This window comes from Myiozetetes cayanensis, unplaced genomic scaffold (genome assembly GCF_022539395.1).
Source record: "Myiozetetes cayanensis isolate MyiCay16 unplaced genomic scaffold, myiCay2020 scf5-8, whole genome shotgun sequence".
Taxonomy (NCBI): Eukaryota; Metazoa; Chordata; class Aves; order Passeriformes; family Tyrannidae; genus Myiozetetes; species Myiozetetes cayanensis.
Genome location: NW_026087742.1, coordinates 84,880,024 through 84,903,577, shown reverse-complemented (window position 1 = coordinate 84,903,577; position 23,554 = coordinate 84,880,024). Strand labels below are relative to the sequence as shown.

At 37.7% G+C, this 23,554-nt stretch overlaps 1 protein-coding gene across 1 annotated transcript in view; it reads right to left on the bottom strand.

Moving 5' to 3' along the window:
- The window catches only part of GABRB3 (gamma-aminobutyric acid type A receptor subunit beta3), a 114,811-nt gene that overhangs the window by 26,859 nt on the left and 64,398 nt on the right, over positions 1 to 23,554 (bottom strand). Inside the window, exons 4-6 of the mRNA XM_050334197.1 lie at positions 8,743 to 8,963; positions 2,830 to 2,912; positions 1,683 to 1,820 (exon numbers count right to left, since the gene is read on the bottom strand). Of these exons, the coding sequence (XP_050190154.1) occupies positions 1,683 to 1,820; positions 2,830 to 2,912; positions 8,743 to 8,963 (442 nt within the window). The remainder of the gene's footprint in view (positions 1 to 1,682; positions 1,821 to 2,829; positions 2,913 to 8,742; positions 8,964 to 23,554) is intronic.

Below are 23,554 nucleotides of genomic sequence, written 5' to 3'. Positions count from 1 at the left end.
GCCTTCCTACAAAAGCATATCCAGTCCTGTGGAGGGTCAGGTAAGACCTGGCTGCCAAAGGTGACAGTAGCTGCAGAATGTAAGGATATAGGATTAGAGTATCTGAATCTCTACAGAAAAAACCCCTTCCATTCACAATGATAAACAAGAACAGCAGCAGTTGGCAAATTTCCTTGTACTAATTTCAATCCCAGCAATATTTACATTTTGTTCTGAAATACAACTCATGTTTCTGTGTACTTTGAAACAGATGCTGTATCCAAAGAGTGGGTGAAGTGATGCTTACAAACATGATTGAGCTGTGCTTCATTTGTTTGAGAGTGCTGGGACAGATGGAACAGCACACTCCTGTGGTCTGAAGAGCACTGAAAATCTGAAGGTCCCAAATAATGAGTCAAATAATGAGCCCACATGTGCTGATGGCTTTCTGTGTTGCTTTGGTCTTGTCAAACATAACAACATTTTCCTGTACCAGTGTCTAATATCAAATATGTAAATCAACACTGTACTTTGTCATCTGAAGACATCCAATTCTGTGAATTGCCAATAACTTACTACAGCTTCAAGGAAACAAGTAGAAAATGTGGGAATGTCATTTTAGCATCTTAACTATGACGACAAACACACTGACTATGTATACAGTACTATATACCCATCAGTACAAATCAAGATATAAAAGATATTACATTCACTATGCAACAACAAAGCAAACATGCACTGATAAGTTGCAGGGAGGTGTTTATAAAATTGGTAGCTTTTTGACCTTGTATGCCAAAACATATTTACATACATCAGTAACCCTGTAAGCTACATTTAAACTCATGATTCAGAGGTGAATGACTTCCTATTGATTTAGATCACAGATATTTAGGTGTCTACTTAAGTATCACATAAACACACGAAAAAGAAAAATAAACAAGAAACCATAGAATCATGGAATCATGGAATCATGCAATGGTTTGGGTTGGAAGGGACTTTATCTAAATGGTATGGGTTAAAGACTATCTAAGTGGTTTGGGTTAAAGACTGTCTAATGGTTTGGGTTGGAAGAGACCTTAAAGACTATCAAAGATGTTCCTGCCATGGGACCAGCTTTCTCAAAGGTCCATCCAATCTGGCCTTGAACACTTCCAGAGATGGGGCATTCAAACTTTCCTGGACAAGATGGTGTCTCCCACTGCCCCAGCAAAGAATTTCTTCCTATACCTAATCTAAATCCACCCTCTTTCAGTTTAAAGCTATTCCCCCTTGTCCTATCACTAAATATTTTTGTAATAAGTCCCTCCCCAGCTCTCTTCCTGGCCCCCATTAGGTACTGGAAGGCTGCTAGAACATTCTTTTCTCCAGGCTGAACAACCCCAATTCTCTTATCCTGTCTTCATCAGTTCCATCCCCCTGATCATCTGCGTGGCACTCCTCTGGACTTGCTCCAACAGGTCCATGGCCTTCTTGTTCTGGGGGCCCCAGAGCTGAATGCAGTGTTGAATGCAGGTCAGGAACGATATTTCATGAGCTGCTACCTCCAGGCTTTGTCAAGTAATTTCTTTAGCCAAACATGTAACACAGACTACATATCATGACTGGTAATAATGTTTAATTATTATTAAACAGTAATTTTCAGACAACAGTAATTGTCAGACACAAGGAAATAAAACACTAAATGGGCAAATGGCAATACTTGCCTGTGGCAAAGACAACATTCTTTGACACCAGTCTGTATTCCACGATAGAGAACTGAGGAAGTTCAATCCTCTCCACGCCAGTGACTGCGTTATCCCCACCTCTCCAGTAGAACTCTATGTCATCAGTTGTGTAACCATCTGCAAGCAAAGCAGGAGAGTAAGTCAGATTCAAATGTAGCTTCAAACATGCAGCCTGTCATTTGAGACAATGAAAAGAACTGGAACAGCTGGAGAGCTGCATCGTATTTTGCCTGTGGGAAGGTCTCCCGAATAGCTGCGCCATTACAGTCTGCCCAGGAATTTTAGGCAAAATACTCTGTTTTCATTTTATTTATTTTTTATTATCACTCACATAATATTCGCTAATGGCCACAGTGAGAAGAAAATGCTATCCATTATTTAAGACTAATTTATTATTTATTTCTGAAAACAATTGTATATTTACGCTGCTAATCACCAAAAGAAGACAGATTACTCTATGAATACAGAGAAACATAACTGAGGCAGACCTTTTCCACTCACACTAAACAGTGTGAGTTGCACCATTTCCATTAGCTTCTGTAGTGGAGGACTACAGCTGAATATAGAGTATATATACTAGTATTTTCTGTATACGGCCCACAATTTCCAGTCAACAACAGAAATGGAGCAGGAACTCCTGAAGCACAAATACACATCTGTTGGGGCACATTCTGTTTGGGACACAATTGCAAATCATAAATGGGGTCAATCTGAAAGCTCAGAGGGTGTCCTGCAGCAAGATGATCCATGCAAAATAAAGCATACTGAAAGAAAATGGTATCACAGTGTTTGCTCTCTTGAAAATGAATCTCATTAAAATACAAATATTCATCTCCTCTGTCAAAGATAAGAATTCAGTCACTACCTCTGCCAAGTCAGGCAGGAATACTAAATGACTTCATTCTGTTCTAGACTCATTTTCCTAGGATGCATTCAGCTATCTAGAAATGGATGAATCCTTATATTTTTAATAAGTCAAATAAACAGACAAACAAAAAATTCAAATGGTGATAATTACATGATTCACAGTGTTTATAAACACATGTGTAAATATTACACAGTTCTATAAAAGGAAAACTGCCATGCATTTGAACTAGATTTTACAAGCATTTTCTCATGTACATACAGCTTTCTATTTCCAGAGTACAGTTTTGTTCATCCAGTGGGTATCTTCTCAAGTCCATCATACAAGCAGCAGTGGTTGTGATTCTGAAAAACAAACATCGAATACTTTTACTATGCAGTCAGTAATCCAGGTTTCGGTGATGGTGTTGTTTATCTTTCAAAGTGAGGACTCTCTGAAGAATAGCTTACAAATATCTGGTCCATATTTTTACATCGAGCAGCAGCTTAATATAACAGCAGTTACACCGACTTTCAGTGGAACAACTCACTGTGACTTACCCTTATACAACCAATCCCTTTGGGGTTCGGTGGACCTATCCACATATGCAAATATTACACGAACATTTACTGAGATTAAAAGATATGACTCTATAACAGAAAACGTAAAGTGAAAAAGGTCTGCTACAGATGTCAAAATGATTAGAGCTGTGTGAATAACTGATTTCCTGGTTTTGTGGCAGCTCTACAAAAAAAATTCTGAAACGTTGAAAAACAGTCTTAAGTCAAGCAAAATGCTCTGTTTGAAAGTTGAGTATACTTGTCTAGTTTTCAAATTTAAAGAGGATTTTGTTATGAAGCTCCATATTGAGTTTTAAATTTTCTCCTAAAATAACAACACATTTTTACTTCTCTGCCTCTTTAGCAATTTAGCACCCCAAGGATGACTTTGTAAAACATTTCACTACTGATGAATCAGCATTTTTCATCCTCTTGTATATCAGGAGTGTCAACAATACACATGTGGAACCAAAACAATTGCATTAGCAGCTTCACACAGCACTGATACTTAATTTTTAAATTAATGGATTTCTGTGTTTGTACTAACTTTTAGACAGATACAACCATATGCTCATAATTGGTCTGCAGTGTATTTCAGTGTTTTTCTGAATTACAGCCTTCATCAAGAGTACGTACATTATTATACATCATTATACGTCTTTATAATGGTTTTATATGAATTTCACATTAAATTATCTTCTGAGCCTGACTAGGTCCATTTCTTACCGATCCTTTTCTGATATAAACAAGACATGGACCTTGCACACGGTTTGTTCCTAAACAAATAATATTCTGGTGATAATTTATGCTAATAATGCAAGAGGAGAAAATGCCCTGAATGTACCTCTAAAAGCTGGAAACTTCAATATTAAGGTTTTGTTCATGTGTTTTCTCTGTTTTGAAGTTCTTCCTTCTATCCCTTAACCTTCTCAAATTAGAGTCTTCTAATCTGGTAAAATACTTTAAAATTCTGTGGCAATGTTTCAAGAGAAGAAAAGTAGTTAGGTGCCTTTCTTCATCTCTTTCACAGTAAAAAAAAAAAACCACAAACCCATGTTGTTATTACAAATGTTGTATCTAATCTCAAAGAAAAGGAATGAAATAACTCTTATCCTTAGCATATAGATCATTCCAGATAAATAACCATGTAACATCTGAAGAAAGTGATTAAGACCATTATAACTATCTCAAAGGACAACAGAGGCCACCCTTCTCTGACCAAGAAGGTGCTTTTCACAAGAAAATATTATAATTTCTTTGCAGAGGGAGAGACATTTGTATGAGCACAAAGGCAGTTGATGAGCTAGGAGAGGAAAGAGCTCAAGCATCTGTCCTCAGCATATCTTCTCACTTGTGTTCCTACCAGTAGCCACTGAGAAAGGCACTGAGCTGATCTTTGTCCTTTCCAGCATTTATCTATGGCACAGTCATGTCTTTGTCACTGCTGATCCCTCTGACTGTCCTCTAAATACCCTTCTGTAAGTTCCACGGGATTTCAGGTACTAAGTATTGTATCACAAGAATATACTTAGGTCAACCTTCTACAGCTGCTATCTGTGAGTGGCTCTGGTTCCTCTTAACACAAATCCCTGTGGGTTGGAGCAGTTTACAAACAGCAGTTCCTTGGCTGGTCTGAAGTTTGGGGGGACGTCTTTGCAACCAACATTTGCAAATGTCCTTCTGGAACCTCAGGCAAGGGGCTGGACACAGAGCTGTTAACTATGGAGATGATTAATCATCTGGGTTGTTCAGCCTGGAGAAGAGAAGGCTCCGGAGAGACCTTATAACAGCTTTCCAGTACTGAAAGAGCGGCTATGAGAGAGCTGGAGAGGGACTTTGTACAAGGACATGTAGTAATAGGAAAGGGGGAATGGCTTCAGACTGAAAGAGAGTAGGTTTAGATTGCATACTCTTTCCTATGAAGATGGTAAGGCAGTGGAATAGGTTGCCCAGAAAAGTTGTCGATGCCCCATCCCTGGAAGTGTTGAAGGCCAGGTAGGATGGGGCTTTGAAAAACATGGTCTAGTCAAAGGTGTCCTTGCTCATGACAGGAGGGCTGGAATGAGATGATATCATTTCTATGAGAAAGCTTTATTGTGACTCTATGAATGTCTCCTCAATAAGATAACTACTAGTAGCTCTAGCTAAGCATATAAAACTGGGACTAACATAGAGTCTTAGAGGAGAAAACTTATTCTTAAATCTCTGTTTATTTATAAACAAGGTCTTAGCAGTGATCAGCTTTACAAAGCCATAATGATTGTGCAATGGCAGGATCTTGCTCCTGAGCCAACTGATAACCGTGCTCTAAGTAAAAAACAAGTAGGTATGTTTGGAAATCGCTGATATGAGGGCTCTCTCCCATGCTTTAGTACATATGCCTACACAGACCTAGGTCTCATTTAGGATCCTGCAGCATAATCCAAATAAGCTAATTTGATACAAGAGTGAATGTGGTACCAGGATCTTAATTATTATGTTGTATAACTAGCTTTAAATGCCAGCCATACAGAACACATGCACTTAGGAATTATTAATTTGACAAAATTATAAAAAATTATGCAGCTGGCAAACTTATATTCAACTTATTAATTGCATTATGACTTTTAACGGAATATATTTTTATTTTTGTCTGCATGGTTTTGTGTCACAAGTTCCAGTACCAGAAACTGCACATTCTTGCTCAATAACTTTTTACACTACAGAAAAATGTGTGGTTTTAATTTAATAAATATCCACTAGAAAAGAAGATACAGCTAGAATTAGATAGAAACAGATTTATCTCATTTACTTAAAGTAGAGTTGAGTGCTCAGAGGTCCCTCCTGAATGAACATTCAAGCAACTAAATTTAACTCGCACAAATGCACACCAAAAGCAAATGCTAATTGCTCAGGCTTGTTCGTGCTCCCAAAAAGTGCATGTTTATTTTTATGGGATGGGATTGAAGCAGTACACAGACACACATACATTCTGAAAGCAATGACACAAAGGAAATATTTTTAATTGTTTATAATTTCCTACTCTGATTTTCTTTCCAATGGATATAGAATTTTATCGTTCTCAGATACTTTATTTCCAGGTTGATTGCCTTTGACTGTATTGCTATACTGTATAGGAACCCCACCTGTGATGTACTGAGAGGTGCTGCACACACAAGTGACACAAGGATATTTTATGTCCCCAAAAAGTTTATAGTGTAAATCAGTCTAAGCAATATTAGGTACTTCTTATGTGAGTAGGTCACAATACCAATGTCTAATTTAATCCTCTTTTCATCTTGATATAGAAATATACGAATACAAAAAAGAAGTGCAGTTGCCTTGTCTGACTGATCACACCTAACCTTTTCATCATGAAGACATTAATGTTTTATATATGTGATAATTATGTGAATCCTTTCAAATAAAACACATACATTGCTCCACACCATTTATTTGTAACATTTAGCATTGTACTGCCTGAGAAAAAGAGGTTTATATATAGCAAACACAAGCAGTTGGACTCTAAGTTTTGATTTCCAGACTATAATGTAATTTTTTGTCTATTATGAAAAAAGAGGTGTTTATCATCATTTGTCCTGTGTATTGTTCTGAAAAAGGTAGAACAAATGCAGGGTGTTGCCCAAAGAAAAAAATTCCTCAGAAATGTGCTGAACTTCAAAAAGCTACTGTCCCATTGCCCCACTATCACAGACTTCTGCTGCAGTACCTAACTGCTTTCTCTAAACTAGAGAGGAATTTTGGATGTCTGAAGCCTTTCAAAACTACGATAACTTTCACATTGTTCAGAAGAGAAAACAGAGCCAAGTGTGGCCTTGGGATCACTTTCAATTACATGTGTTGAGGAACTGCTTTGCTCCGTGGATGTTCTGTAATTGGTTGCAACCCTCCAAAATTTCCCCTATTATTCTGAGTGACCCTGTGCTTTATGGCACATAAAACTCCAAGTTCTGGTCTCAACTCACGCTGCCTCTGGATTGCAGCTTGAGCCCAATGCCATTGTGATGCTTTGAAGCCACAGTGGAGGAAGACAGGATAGCGGTAGAGCAACACAAAGCACAAGCCTTTAAATCAGCGGAGCTAAGACTCAGATATTTCCTTCCTTTTGATCACAGTGTCCTATATTTTGCCAAGATTAATCTGAGACAGTCATTCTTCACTAGGTAACTCAGCTGCTTCACACTATGGGTATCTGACCCTGGATATTACACGCTTTCAGAGAAAAGGAAGGGCAAGAAGTGTGTCACACATGAGTAACTGGTGAAAACCTGCTAAGCAAATACTATTATGTGAAATGCAATCTACCTGTGGACATGCACATTTTGCAGAAGAGGAAGCTAACTTATTCAAATACACTATTCTGTGACAGATAATACTCACCTGAACAACTCCAAATGCTTTTAGAGTGTGACACAAAGACTTCTACATATTATTAGGATCACATGAGTTCTCCATTGCTTTTTTATTACATTGTGAGGAGGTTTCTTGGTATAAAGAAAACAAATAAAGCTTGGATCGGTTTTTTTACATTTAACCACTTGTGGAAAGAATCCTAAACCTGTAGTGTTCCATACCAAGTCAATACCATGCAAGATGAAAGCCTCATTTTGCTAAAACCAGTTAATTACAGAGACAACATTCTAAACTTCTTCAAAGTTTCATAATTGGTTGAATTTATTTCTATTTTGTCTAAAAAGGTTCTAGATCCAATTCTACCCCAGACATGACACATAATAGAAGTTGAAGAGGTGAGGGGCCAAAACTCCAGTCAGGTAAAAAGTTCAACTGTTGATAAAAAGCAGAAGCAGTTAAAATAAGGATACTAGACATATAATACATCTGCACCACTTTTCAGAGCTCATACCTTTTTTATACCAGGAGCTCTTTATCCCGTACTACTTATATGCACCAATCTCTGCTTAAATATACAAGAAACTTCCAGTGATGGAAAGGGAGCTTTCAGACTTGTTTTGCTGGTTTAAACTGCTGGAGCAAATGGAGTAACGTGTTCAAAGAAATCAATTTTTTGATACTACTAAGTCTTTCATTAAGATTTTTGCTGGTATAGTTAAGTTTATTAAGGAAAGGATATTTTGGCATTCCTAATCATAAAAGCTATGACAGAAAACAAAGAAAACACAGGTCAAGGTCACACTGTACCTCTGGTTTTAAATATAACACACTGTAGTGCTGATTCCTGCTTGAAAAAAACATCAAAGGTACCCCTAGTCATGTTCTTAGCTGTGGCTACTCCACTCAACCAGGGTTACTTGTGGCTTTTTTTAAAATGACTACAGACATATCAGTAGAAAACATAAGCACCCACATTCCATCTTACTGCCTGTATTTTAGACAAATTTTCAGGTTTACAATTAATAAGTGCCTTTCTGCTTCCTATAGCCAGTGGGCTTTCCAGATATGGTGACTCTACAGAAACAGATAAAACCTGACTGAAGGCGCTTCTGGCAAAATTAAGAAACATTCAGTGTGTCATTTGTTTTCTACGGGCATCTTTCAGAGTTACAGGGAAGGTTACATAATACACTAGCCAATGTTTGTAATAACCTTGTACCAGGAAGAAAACATCAACAATACATAACAGCAGTGATGAAATCTTCATTGTGGAAGCACAGACCTGAGGCCGTAAAGCACTGTTCCATCCGGGTGAAGGCGAATCATTCGATTCTTCACAGTAACACCATGCACAAATGATTTCTTGTCATTTAAGAAGTAAGTGTCAGGCACCCAAAGCTGATCTGCCACCCGGTTGTCAAGCGTGAGGTTGAGAGGTATCCCAGCGTAAGCCAGCCTCTTATCTCTCCAGTACTGTTGAAAATACATTGTCAAAGTGTAATCCTGGTGAGGAGAAAAAAAAAAAGAGAAGCACAACAGTCAGCCATACTATGTTTAACTGGGAGAATAATTTTTTTCCTGTCAATATTTTATTTTGCTGCTGATTTGATTTAAATTTAATATTTTTAAATGCTTAATAAAAATTAAATATTCATATCACTTAACAAATAGTTCCTATAATTCAAGTATCACTCTAAATTAAGGGACCATTTCAAATTCAGGTAGTATCAGTATCAGTTTTGTCCTGCTCCTTCTTTTTCCTCATGTAGTTCCCGTGACAACTACCCAAAGTTATCATGTTTGTGGAATGATAAATGACATAATAGGTAAATACTGCCATCTTCTCCATTTTTAAAAATGATGGATGAATGGAAAAACATTAGAAGTGCTTTGAAGCAATATGTAAATATCTGTCTGAAAAATAACCTGTGAATATGTTGATTATACGTCTGCCTTTGTGTGACACTGCATCTTGCAGTCTCACATAATATTTTCTCATCAACAGGTTACATTGGTACCTAGAAGAATAGTAAATTGTAGTAACATCCCACTAACGTGAATGTTTGGTTTTCATAATTTTGTCAGTTTTAAGGTTTATGGTGTCTGCTAGGAGCTGTGATCACTAATGTAAAAGCCTAAACATGGATGCAGAAGCCTAAAACATTCATTTTTAATTTATTTATTTAATTTCAGAATTTGCTAACCTGACTTCTCCATGTCATAATAACACTACATTGAAACACTTTGAAAGCTTAGATGATAGGCCTCATTCTTTAGCTTCATGATATTACAAAACATTGAAAAAATAAATGTCTGGGAACATTTTAAAGTTATGTGCCAACAAAACTGAAAAAATAATCACGTGAAAAAAATGAGACCGTAAGTACAGGCCATTAAAACTGATTTTCAAATTACAGAAATGCTTTAAACAATAAAACTCTTCATGAAATTCTTCACAAAACCCTGAGAAATTTATGTGATCTCCAAACACATTTAAATATTTAGCAGCAGGTGTGCAAGCCACAGGATACCTGCATTTGCATCTGGTTCTACAAGCTGGTGACGCAGATCCCCTCAGGCTTGCTGCTTGTTTGGGAAAAGGATGCTCAAGCTTTCTAAGCACGGCTTTTGAGAACGGTCCATTCTTGTAATGGGTTTCATGAGGAGACAATCCAGTTTCAGGCACTGCTCCTGCCCTGCTTCCCTTAAGCCCTACAGCCTTTCCTTGAAATCATATGAAACTTTCACGCTCAGAGCCTTTGCATTTTTGATTCAGTGACTCATTCTCTTTAATGAGGGAGCTGCTATAGTTTAAAGAAATCAAATTTAATTGCTTAGAAAAATAAATCATTATAGATATCAAGGAAAAGCTGCTCCCATTTTAAGAAACTAATAGGAGACCTTTGAAAACAAAAGGGCCTCGTGATGGGAGAGAAGAGCCCACGTGGAACTGCCTGGAAGGAATCTCATCCATCAAACCTCAGATCTGACATGACTGCTCAGGAGAACGTGCTCTAACATTGTCAACAGCTTCCTTCAGTGGGACTAATGATCCCTGCTCATCAGTGAATGAGGTGCCTGATACACTGGGTGCACCTGCCTCTCTCCCATCAGCATGTCAGGAAGACCACCTCTCTCCGCACGTTCTCTGCAACCAGTTTTCTAACGCTGATGCACTAGAACAAATATCCTCTACCCGCTCTGTTTTGCCTTAATTAAAGCTTGTTTCTATTAACATTCAAAATTTTCTATGTGCCTGGCTTCTATAATGGTTTGCATATCAATGTCAAGAAATTTGGTATTATAAAAGCTTTGGACACATGAGCAGTACACCAAGAGCTCACCATGTGTAAGTGCACAGTATAATGCACAAAATAATGCTAAAAAATGAAATAAAGAAAAATAATGGCACAGCATAGCATTGAAAGAAGTGAACTGGCCGGCACCAAAATATAAGAGGAATTAATCTGAAGAGAAGAAAGTTTCAGGTTAGTTTCCTTTTTCCTTCGGCTTGAGATAAAATATATGTTAACATCTAATGAGTGGAGTAATTAATTAGCTAAGTAAAACATACGTAGCAATACAAACAACAATAGTCTGTTACTTTATTTTTAAATAATAATATTGACTATATCAGGGAACAACAGAGAAGGAAGTTTACAAATTACACACAGAAACAGCAACATCCATTAAACATCCAGAACTTCGAGTATCTTGAATGAAAATCAAACTTCTAAAACACATCCTCTAAGGTAAGAATTTTACCAGTGCTTTCCCTATTAACCCTCACCTCTTACAGCATCTTAATTTTAAATGAAAATTTAAAAAGCCCTTCATGTGTCTGTTTATGTATGTGACTATAGTTGTATATACTGAAAGCAATGATACCCCCAAAATTATTTTTTTAAAAAGAGTAACCCCACTGTGCACTTCAAACAACAGACATGACAGAAATAGGGTACCCAAGAAAGCATTTGTGTTACCACACAGGTTGAAGAATCACTGTACGTTTGGGCTCTGCCAGCCTCACCTGCTCTGAAGATGATGGCAGAAGGAATTAATATGAACCATGCTTGGTTACCATCACACTTTTTCCAATCACCTCAAAACAAAAAGCAGTAGCAGCAAAGTCATGTTAGAACTGCACTGAAACTGCCTGGCTGTGCAAGGAGAAATAAATGAGCAGGAAAAGGCCAGTTCCTTAGGGTGGCTCTACCCAAATCACTACCTGCAGAATGTAAGCTTATTAAAACCCATAAGGATGTCAGCTCTCATTCTTTGATTAACTAATTTTAAAGACTTTGTACCCATAAAGGAAGATTTTCCCTTGTCTATGCTTGAGAAAAATGAAAAAACGGTTTGAGCATGGACTGGAAAAAACTGCACTAGGTATTTGTCAGGTAAAAGCAGAAAATGAACTTTTACCTCTCAGTAAGTAGTCTACAGAGTTTATTAAGGCCCACCTCCCTCCAGGGGAGCTAATGATGATGTAGAGGTCAAGAGCTAGTCTAAAGCTAGAAAAGATTAATCCCGCTGCAGCTACTGCATTAGGATGTTGTCAAAGACAACATAGAGCTGTCAGCTTTAGGAAATTCTAACTACTGCATGGAGCAGTGAACAATTTTCTCAGCATTAAAGACCTCTAGAAAACATATATTATTTCCCCAAACAATACCATGCAACATTCAATGTTTCCCCTCTCCAGCTGTTCACAGTAATAAGATGCTTCAGGTCAAGCATGGTAAAAAAATCACTCAAAGCCCTGACGGGAAACATACACAGTGCTTCTGAAATACAGGAGAAATGTCCTCAAAATGGGAAAAATTAGACTGCACAGGCAACATGATCTTTCTTTTGTGTATTCAAAGACCTTGGAACATCCTACAAGGATAAAGGACAGTGCCGAGCATCCTTGAATTTTTATCGTGGTAACAATGCCACTAAGGTAAGGAAAGGAACACAAAAAGGTGTGATGGTGTTTTTTTCAACCTAGTTTTCCCTGGGGAAGGGGAGTGGAAAACCGAAATAAAACCCCTCTAATAGTAGATAATACTTTGGAAGACATTTAGATACGATGATAAACAGGCTGATAATGCAACTGATATAATACTTCATATGTATTGTTTGTGATTTTAAAACATCTTAAGGAAGAATTATAGACACTCACAAATACTGTATATGCTGACCATGTATAAAGAAGTTCTTAAGCATTTCCTACATGTTATTTGTCTCTCCACAGAGTGAACGTACCATGTAGGAAGCACAACTAAGCCTCTCCTACAAAGCCACTTCAGATAGCTAATGTACAGTACCTAATGCACTGACTATAAGACTAATGAATGAGAAATATTAATATGTTGTAACACTAAAAGCAAACAATTTGTGTTCTATTACAGGGTTTGTTATCTTTAGCTTTTCTCTCCTGCACTCAAATAATAGGGAAAGAAAAATTTTAAAATATAGTTCGCTCATCAAAATAAAATTAACATAATTATAGCAGCAACAGTGCTCTAAAATTGACTATCAGTTTAGAGTCTTACTTTATTATATATCAAGGATGTTACAAGTTTTCCATTAGCTGAAGAAATGTGTTTTTTCAAAATTACTGCTGGGTAAACACTGCAATTAATAATTATGATGGAGTACTGTTAATATGGCAGTTTAGCAAAAGAAGTTATTACTGCAAAATTAATAAATATATTGAAAATTACTGAAAATTTCATTGTCTTGGAAGACAGCCTTGTGTCTACTTGAAATACAGATTCCCATTTTAAATATGCATTTGGATGTAAATTCACATCCTTGTTTTCTTGACTAATAGACAAATAAGATTATTACCATCAGCTTTTGGATTATTTATTTTTGATGAGTTAATAAAGTAAATACTCATTCAGTGGATGAAAAGATATATTGAAAATCCATGCTTTAGATTCTAAAACTTCAGTCACTTCCCTCACCTTCCACATAATTTCAAAAATTAGATATGGTTGCTGTAGTATAAGGAGCTATTTCTGCAGCATTGATGATTTATATTCTTCCCAATAAGCCCAAAGTGAATTGCAAAGCCAAAATCATGAAACCTATGCTTTGAGAAAATATCTGTAAATCTGTCCCCCTACCATAGATGGAAGAGACCTGAGAAAGAGATTCATGCACACATTAATTCAGCTAGCTAAATATGAATTTAATAAAGGTGTATTCAGAAAGGCTAACCTTAGGAAGTCAGAATTTACCAGCTGAGCTATTCAGTTGTGTGAGATGGTCACATAAACATTTTTCTTGGCATTCAAAATTCTCTGAAAGCTTCAGCAACTTTCATACTAAAGAAAAATTTTATTAAAGAAAAAATTTATAATCACAGAATCATTAATGTTGGAAAAGAACTCTAAGATTATCAAGTCCAACTGTTAAACTAACACCACCACGTTTGCCACCAAACCTTATCTCCAGGTGTCACAACTACATGCCTTTTGAACACTTCAGGGATGGTGATTCCACCCCTTTCCTGGACAGCTTGTTCCAATGCTTTAAACCTATATTTTTACATTATATTTTACTCGTTGACATTTTGATTTGCCCAATGTCTAAACCATACATTACTTATTTAATTGTCACCAAGTGGAGAAAATCACCAAAGTCTATTGCTCTGCAAAGTCTTTTACAAGAAAACTGATCAGAACCTCTCTGGCTTTAAAGGTACTTCCTGAACAGCCTGAGTGAAGGGGACCTGGTCATGCATGCAGACACACACACATCCACTCCACTCCACCAAAGCATCTTTCTCTAACACTTCTTGGTCTACCTGTTGCTACAGTAAAGATTCACGTCATCTGTAAGATCCTGACTTGGGCTTCTCTCTGCCACCACACAAAATCCCTACAATACTGACAGGTTGAAAACACAGCACATTTTCCCAAGCATGAGGCTACAATACTCTTATGAAAATGCTAAACAGCTCAGTCATGCTGATTCCAGTGTAATCTTCCACACATACATGTTTTCTTAGTATCCTTTGTACCAAATTATCACCACTTTTTCCTCTTCTACTGAAGCACAAATGGATGGTGTTATAATTAGATCTAAGGAAATATTTAGCCTCCAAGACCCACTTGATTCTACAGAACAGTTTTCCAAATATATGTATGATTGCATGGGTCTTTCCTGCCCTCTCATACCCTTTGGCATAAGAGTTTCCATCTCTACTGAAAACAAATGCCTTCTCCAAAAAGCCTGTTCCCCATTGAGCATCTCTGGGTGCTCCGAGGAGGGTTGCCATACCAACCAGTGCTTGGCTTTCTGCAGGCAAAGGGAGCACAGTTGACATAGCAACCAACCAAAGCAGCTCCTTCCCAGCTTTTTGGGGACAAGTGGTGGTCACTGCCACAGAAGAGAGGCTTTTCGGCAGAAATGAAAGGAGTAACCGGGCACTCTCAGTGGGTACTGCCCCACAGCACTCACTCTTCAAAACCTGGGTATTGGCTTTTCTCTCTCTGTTCCTCTGCCCACCACAAACTGATCGGGTGCCTTCGTGCTCATGGGGCATTCTTTCATCTCAACATCAGAGGACATCAGCTAACAAGGAAGCAATTGCTTGGGCCAAGCTTTGGAAGGAAAACACAGAGAAAGAACAAGCTCCTGCAAATATTCCAGTTCAGGGACATAAGACCATAAGACAGTCTAGGCTATTTAATTCCTGACAAATGGGGATGGGAGGAGAATACTAAAATATACCTCCTCTAATTCAGAGTATCACCGGTATTGCACCATCATAGGCTTCTCAGTAGTCAGGAATTTCTATTCTCATGGACTGATCAAAGCAAAAATAACATACACCTTTATGCTTTACAGGTATAATACTCTCTGATCTGGTAGTAGAAAGCTAGCAAGAAGAAGTATGGTATTTCACTACATCCCTGAAGATCTGTCCAAAGATTGTGTAGTAAATTACAATCGAAAGTCCACTTGCTGATGGAACATAAAATTCAGTATTTGTTAGGTCCCTCCTAAAAAAGAAGAATAGAAATGTCAAATGTATAGATGCTATACTTGAAAACTCTGAAAGAGATCAAGTCCGAAAAAAACACCATCAAATATCCTTAAGAAAAAGACTTATACAAAAGAAAAATAATGCTAGGCTCAGTGATTAATTCATTTCATGAAGCACAAATTTATTTATTTTTAGAGCTGAGAGGCCTTAAGAAAACAGGTACATTCAATTGCACTAATTGAAACCCTGCTAACAACATACAGGGAAGAAAAAAATCAACCTCTATCAGCCGTCAGCTGGTTCCCACGATGGAGGCAGCTGACCTTAAGAAAGATGGGAACTGACAACTAATGGATTGTGCCTCCTACACAGTAGCAGGATACACCACCAGTGAGTTGGAGAAATGAGCTAATGTCCTAAAACCTTAAAGCTGTAGGATTTGTTTTTTCCGTCTTGGAGATATGAAAAGAGATTAAAAATTTGGGATCTACCAGGTACCCATTTTAGAGAATGAAGGAATTCTCACAATTCTACTTTGCTCTTTCCATAAATATATAATCTTACATATTTCCTTTGCATATCTTGAATGATCAATAAAAATCTGGAAGAAAAATTCTCAGAAAGCCCTATAAATTGATATTATCTGTCATATTTGTTCATGTTTTCCTATTTCTTACACTGTTGAATGCATAAGTCTTTTTAGTGTCTGCAAGGTGTTCCAGGACAGCCTTCAAAGCTGGGCATACACAGATGTGTTTTAAAAACTGCAACCATAAACATATAGCTCTATGCCCCTCTTGTTTACTATGATTAAATATGGAAACCACTCAAACCAATTTTCAATAAATCTGTATTTCAAACTGAAAAGTCTACCATCTTTTTGTCACCATAGAATTGCAAAAAGACCTTTCTAAAGGCACTTGGGAACTTGTAGATATTTTTTTAATCACTCCAGAGTCCACAAATAAAACAAAACTATATTTAGGAACAGAATGCTGAGGGAAACATGCACTTGAATGAAAATAAAAATAGGTATCTGTTCACATTCACACTTTAAGGTTAAAAAAAGGAATAAAAAGGAAAAAAAGGAAAAAAAAAAAGGAGAAAAAAAAGCTCTGGGAGCCAGCCAATCTCACTGGCACTGGAGCAGTAAGATTGACACCCTGGAAATGAACTCCAGCTCAGCCAGAGCCAATATACACCCAAAGTTCTACTTGCTGTCTGTGATTATCTGAAACACCAGATATTCTTATAGGAAAACTCATTCAAGACAAATGCAATTAACAAAATGCCCTTTGAGAAAGATACCAAGAACACATTTGCCATCAAATTCTTTAGATATGCGTAACTTGAAACATAATCCATGTATTTTTCAGTATCATGGCAGACACCATTTAGGTGTGCCAGGCCTGGAGGGCATCCTGACACCTCATGAGCCCTGATGGATCCCAGGGCTCCCCCTATCCTGCCCAGAGACTCAGGGCTTCACATCAGCCCCTGCCCCACCAATGCTGCAGCAGGACTGGTCTCCAGCTTCCCACAGCCCCGCCTTACTCAGCCTTGGGCCCCACCAAGCTGAGCCCACCCGTGGGCCCATGACTCATTCCCATCCCCAGGGAGGTGCCCAATATCCAGGGCTGGGGCTGCCCTTGTGGCCCCCAGCTGCCCTGCTCTGGGTTAGGGGTGGGATGGGCCCTGGCTGCCCATGAGGATCCCCCACCACTATGGACACCCTGACAGTGTGCTCACAGCAACTCTAACTCTTTGCATGTAAGAGGGTAGTTCATTTGTACCAGGATTTTATCTGTTCATTTTAGAGTAAGGAAATAAACGAGAGATTTCTCTGCAGTGGCTGAGAGTTGCAAAGGTGATGTATGAACTGCCCTCTTCTGCCTCTTCCCTTCCCTCCAGACATGGCACTTAGGCTGCCAGCTTCCCTTATATCTTCCTTTCACTCCATCAGCAATGCTAAATCCAACTTTACATCCTGCAGTAACAAAACTGGGATGCACGCTAAGTCAAAAGGAAAACAATGCATTTACTAAAAACTCATTACTGCGGGTAGGATAAACTCATCTTGTGACACCGCAATGCTCATAAAACTCAGTAAAGCGCAAAATAAATAAATGGGCAAAAAAGCCAAACGCTGCATCCAAGAGGAAATGTTACATGCATACGTGATATTCAACCCCCACACAAACTTCTTGCTGTACAGAGACCAGAGGAAGAAGTAGAAGAGGGTATGTCCTTCTGATAGTGCCTTTTAAAAAACTCAGGCTGTGAGTGATTTGAAAGCAAAACATCTTGCTGAAGAAGTGTTTCCCCTCTTGCATGTGCTCTGAAAATCCTGCAAAAATCTGCTAATAGCTTTTGGAAGGGAATAAAAACATGTAATTGCATAAAGAAAAAGGAGGAGGGTTTCAAACTGCAGTGCTGCCTAACTCCTGAAACGGTAAATTGAACAGTGCCAACAACCATGCAAAAGTGATGCTGTAGGGGATAATGTATTGGTTACTTTCCCCTTCCTGTGAATCTCATGAAGTTCAGCAAGGCCAAGTGCATGACCTTACACCTGGGTCAGGGCAATCCCAAGCAGAAAACTCGGCTGGAGGGAGAATGGATTGAGCAGCCCTGAGGAGAAGGACTTGGGGATGCTGGTGGATGAGAGGCTGGGCATGACCCGGTAATATCCATTCACAGCAAAAATACTCATATACATCTGGGCTAGGTGGATACACCAATTTCAAAGACACTCCTCAAATTCAGAAGTAAAAACAGAGACAAGTTGTTTAAAGAACTGGAGTTACCTTAACCACAGGTACAGCCTGTAATCACTGCTCAATTATTTACCTAATTCATCTACTATTGTGAAATATCTCAGAAGCAGAAAGTACATTTAAGAGGCAAGAAGTTCTCTTTTCCCCACAAGGCCCTTGGGTGGACAAAATGTGTGAGTAAATCAGCATGAGCAAGATACATTATATGTCATTGCTTTCAGATTAGTACTCTGCAGAGCACCTCACTTAGGCTAATCAGATGGCCTTCTCAAATACAAAATTATATCCTTGTTCATCTATCTACCTCTGCTCTTGCTCTGGTAGTGCTTTTTCATGCTGGTTTCAGACTGTGGTGTAGGAATAAAGGGCAAAGTTTGTGCAAAGTCTGTAAGGCAAAAATAGGACTCAGGTAAAGCTGCAGCAAGTAAAACACATGAGGTCACCAAAGAAGGAGACTGAATAAAAACTATAGGAAAGCTCACAGGTGCAGAAGAATATCTGGATTGGGGATGAATCACAGAAGGGTGAAACTAAAAAAAGTTTTATAACCTTGGGAAAAAAATGCACATAAAACTCATTTAGGACACACGTTCTGTGCCCAAAAATAACATTTAAAGACAGCATAGAAAAATAAACAACCAGATCAAATGCATACATGCTACTATTGAAATGCTGCAGGTTCTTAAATTAGATAAAATAACTAAGATATTTAGTTTTAAGTGAGAATATTGACCTAACAGGAGCACCAGAGACTTGGTGGAAGGAAAGCAATCAGTGGAAACATGTAACATAAACCAAACAAAATAGGCAAGAAAAAAATGGATGTAATGTATGTTAAAGAAAGCTCTGCATCAGATAGATACCTCTTCTGAATGTTGCACATTAGCTTTATGGATTAAGACACCAGGCCTACATAAGTATTAGAAAACGCTGTCACTGCCTAATCAGGATGACAATGGTGTGAGTGAGAGAGATTTAAGAGACAGCAAGAAAACAAATTAGTAATCAGAATCTTCAATCACCCCCACACAGACTGGATAAATGTCAGGTTGGGGTGTGATGCAGAGACTAAATGACACCACAAATGACTGATTCATGAAGGAGCTTTCACTGAAAGTTGAAACAAGCCAAGACACCCTTGACTTGGTTCTGAGCAACGTGCAAGTCATGGGTCAAAATGCTGTGACAGAACAACTGCTCAAAAACCCTGATGGAATTGGGAAATTCTCTTCTAAAAATGAGAAAATTCTTAAGTAACATAAAAGATTGTTTATAGTCATCATAATATGAACTTCTGAATATCAAAAATAACTGTTGAGTAACAAACAAACCCCAGAATGTTTAATATTTTGGGTAAATAATTTTATTAAAACTAAAAATATGTACTTCAAAAATAAGAATTCACATCCAAAGGAGAATAAAATAGCTAAGAATAGAATAAGAATGTAGTTCCTGCCATGGATTAATACCATATATAAGGCAAGAAACAAACAGAGCAGTCAGTCTTCACAATAGTGTGAGGTCACTTGCAGACCTGAACAGGGATTTGTGTCATCATCATCCCTGTAAATGTCACAGACAGAGGATACCACTGAGTACCTATATTTGCTACAACATTTCTTCGAGCAGTAGAAATGAAAAGTGTGAGTGTGAGGAGGTGCAGAAGGACAGCAGCATTCTGAATGCCTGACTGATAAAACAGAAAAACAAAATTCAACACTGATGCAAAGTAATGCCTATGGGGAAGGAAAAGCCCCAACTATGGACTAATTGGTAGGTTCTGAGCTAAACATGGTCACTCAGGAAAAAAATGTTGTGATATTAAGCAGAAGGTTTATGAATAAATCAGTTCAGTATTCTGTAAAGTCAAAATAAGCAAACTGAACATTAAGACTATTTGAAAAAGCAATACAAAGGCCAGTTTGGATGGGGCCCTGAGCAACCTGATCTAATGAGTGGCACCCCTGCTCATGGTAGGGGGGTTGGAACTAGATGATCTTTAAGGTCCCTTTCAACCCAAACCATTCTATGATTCCTGGAAGTGTTCAAGAAAAAAAGAAAAAATCACTGCACTGCATCATTTTATTCTACTTACATATTGAATACTGAGTACAGTTCTAGTCCCTGTCCTCAACACGGCAGAGCATAAAAACAGACTAAACATGCAAAGACTTCTCTGCCTAGAAAAAAAGCAACTAAGAAATATATTGTGGATATCTGTAATAATGTTGTGGAGGAGGCCAACACCTATTCACACCTCCTCACTTGTAAGAAAAAGAGGCCAGCAAAAGAAATGACCAGATGTTGGGCTCTAAACAAATGAAATGATACTCCATTTTCATGCATATGTATATGGATGTGCATGTTTAAACCAGGTGGTTCTTATCCATTGCTTGAAAACAAAAATACACAGATGTCCCAGGAAGTCTGTGAGCAGTTTTATAGTTTGATGCTCGGAGAATATCAGAGAAACACAGCAACATAGTCTCATTCTACTTTTATACTATGCTAGAGCCTTCACCATTGCCCACAGCAGGAAACTAAATACTAAGTAAGATGGATTTCTGGTCTAATTTCATAACACTGTTTTCATGTTTTTATCTTCTTGGAACATGCTATGAAGTCAATTAGGACTCTGCAGTGTTGTTCATGAACTGATGTGACTGTCCTGTGTTGTTAATAAGCATTGCTGTCGGGGCTGGCAACTTATCTTTCCCGGAGGAAAGGAAGTAGAAGTTGTGACCTGAAACACACAATTCATTTTTGAATAAATTGCATATGAAGATAATTTTGAACACGTTATTTTTGCCAATAGCACAAGTATGGCAATGTGGAATATTTCAGTGACTGTCAAAGTTCAGAAATTATTATTGTGTTACTTCTTCAATGATTTTGAGTGATAGTTATATTCAATTTAATTTGTCTAACATCTGGTCCTGGCAAATGTAAGCAGATGTGTCTAATTATTACCTTTTAATACTTGTATATGCATAGCATGAATAAGATCATGAAGAAAACAGATTTTTGTGAAATAGAGGTAAAATGTCTTTGAAGGAAATGACATGGCAGTGAATCAGATACTAAAATATCTATTTTATAGTTGGGAAGTTAGCAAATAAACATAAGCAATATATTCCAAGTGAAAACATTGTTTGAAGATGATAGATATATTTAGGCTATGTAAAATTTAAATTAGTTTGAAGCTCAAAGTCAGAACTGTGTTCTTTCCAATTTATGCTCATAGAATCATAGCATATCCTGGGTTGAAAGCAACCCACTAAGATCATCGAACTCCAGCTCCCAGTGAATTGATTAATAGGAGTAATATCCTTGACCTTATTTTTCAACTGTGACACCATTCACATTTTATTTGAGGGGTTTTTTTGCATGTAGAAAGATTTTAAATTGGTTAAAACCCCAGTTAAGAGGGTGCATTTGCCCTTTTTAACACAACATAACAATTACATAGATTTCTGGTCTATGTCAAGTGACAGAAGTTTAACCCTAAATCCCCTGCAGAATGATTCTCTACTCAGTTATGACTGTCTCCTCAGATTGTCACTTCTTAACTCATAGCCCCTTGTGCAGCTTCTCCACCACCCTCATGTACATCTGTAGCCGTGGATTTTGAGTCACTTGTTGACAGTACAGCTCTAGGACTTGCTCCTGTGTCCAGGGACAAATTGCTGCCACCCAGCTGGCTGCTGCCTTGGAAGCCTGCAGGCATGCACTGCTGTTTGTTGCTGCAAGGGAGTAGCTGCCAGCTTGGTGTCTGTGCTTCTGACAGACCACTGTTTGCCCAGTCCCTGGTGAGGCTGCTGCTCTCCATACAGCACGATAGAGAGTGTCTGGAATCTTTGGGGTTATAAAATGTATGGCAGAAAGAGGATGCAATGGGTTTCTAGGGTGATATGATCAGGAAAAGCTGAACTCTGACAACTGTTGCAAGAGCAACATAATATCAAATCAAGAAGTCGCACTATACACACCAAACACAAAATTGTTCATATTATCCCTCTCATACATAGAGTACAGATCATGCCAGTAAAGACAGAAATATTTGACTTTAAAACATCTATTCAAACCACAGCTAAATTCTTTTAGCAGTTTAAATTGTAAGAATGTTTGTTTCACTATTAAATCATCCGGGTTTATCCACAATATGCAGACAAAATTACTACGCTTATACCAATTATCAAACTTTCTACATGATACAAAACCCGTAAATAGTTCAGATTCTGCTAGATGAGAAAGATGTATCTAAAACCATATTTCATGACACTATAGATAAGTGTACTATAGTCAAATTTGATTCTATTCCTATTTATGCAGATACTTTTAGTATTCTACAATTGAGTCCTTTTTCTGAATGCTATAGTAAGTTTGTACCTTCTTTGAATTAGAATCGCAGTTATCAGAGACTAGCAGAAACAGAATGACCAAATCATTAATTATATAAAGCAATAAAAACCAGACATATAAACCAAAAAGTAGACCCTGTCTCAAGCCCAGAAAATAAATGTATGTGTGATATAACCTAGTTTTACATTGTCTCTTCCATGTTTGGTTCATCTCACAAAGAATTCATTCTTATATGGCCAGCTTTTCTCTATGGTCTCAAACCCAGCCTTCAGAGTGGAAGCTGCTGGATTCTCAGCACATTAAAGCACCTGATGCTATACTGAGAAAAGAGATCTTAGAAATCTAGCCCTAATGATGGAAATGAATGCATTTGAAAAACATGGTTGATTTATTATCTTTTACAACTAACCGTAACAAATGCATTTACACTAATAAAAGAATTGACTTTCTTTGAATTCAGACTGTTCCACAGAGGAGTGATTTATTCTGTGCTTAGGAAAAGGCCTTTGCTCAAACTACTGATATATGTATTATTATTACAACAGCATGACATGGTGGACATATTGCAAATGCATTCATAAAGTGGGTCCCTGATAATATAATGACTGAGTAAAAATTTAAAGAATTTATCTTTCCTATCACAGATTATGCACGCTTTTGTATGTACAGGCATGCAGACTTTAAATCCTGGTTCTGTGCTACTGTACATGAGAGACACGCAGTGTCTTCTTGTCACACTAACTCACCTTTTCAGTAACACAGCTCCCCTACCTAGGCTTTAGAAAGGTACTGGCTTATGGTTAACATTACCATTACAAAAAATGTAATTTGTGGATCATTCACAAGCCTCTGAAAAACAAGAAGAGTCGCTTCTTGGAGCTATTATTTCAAAACCTTTACATGAGGCTATGAATTCTAGAAGATTAATTTAATTAGAAAATATTTTAAAAATATCGTTAGGTAATATT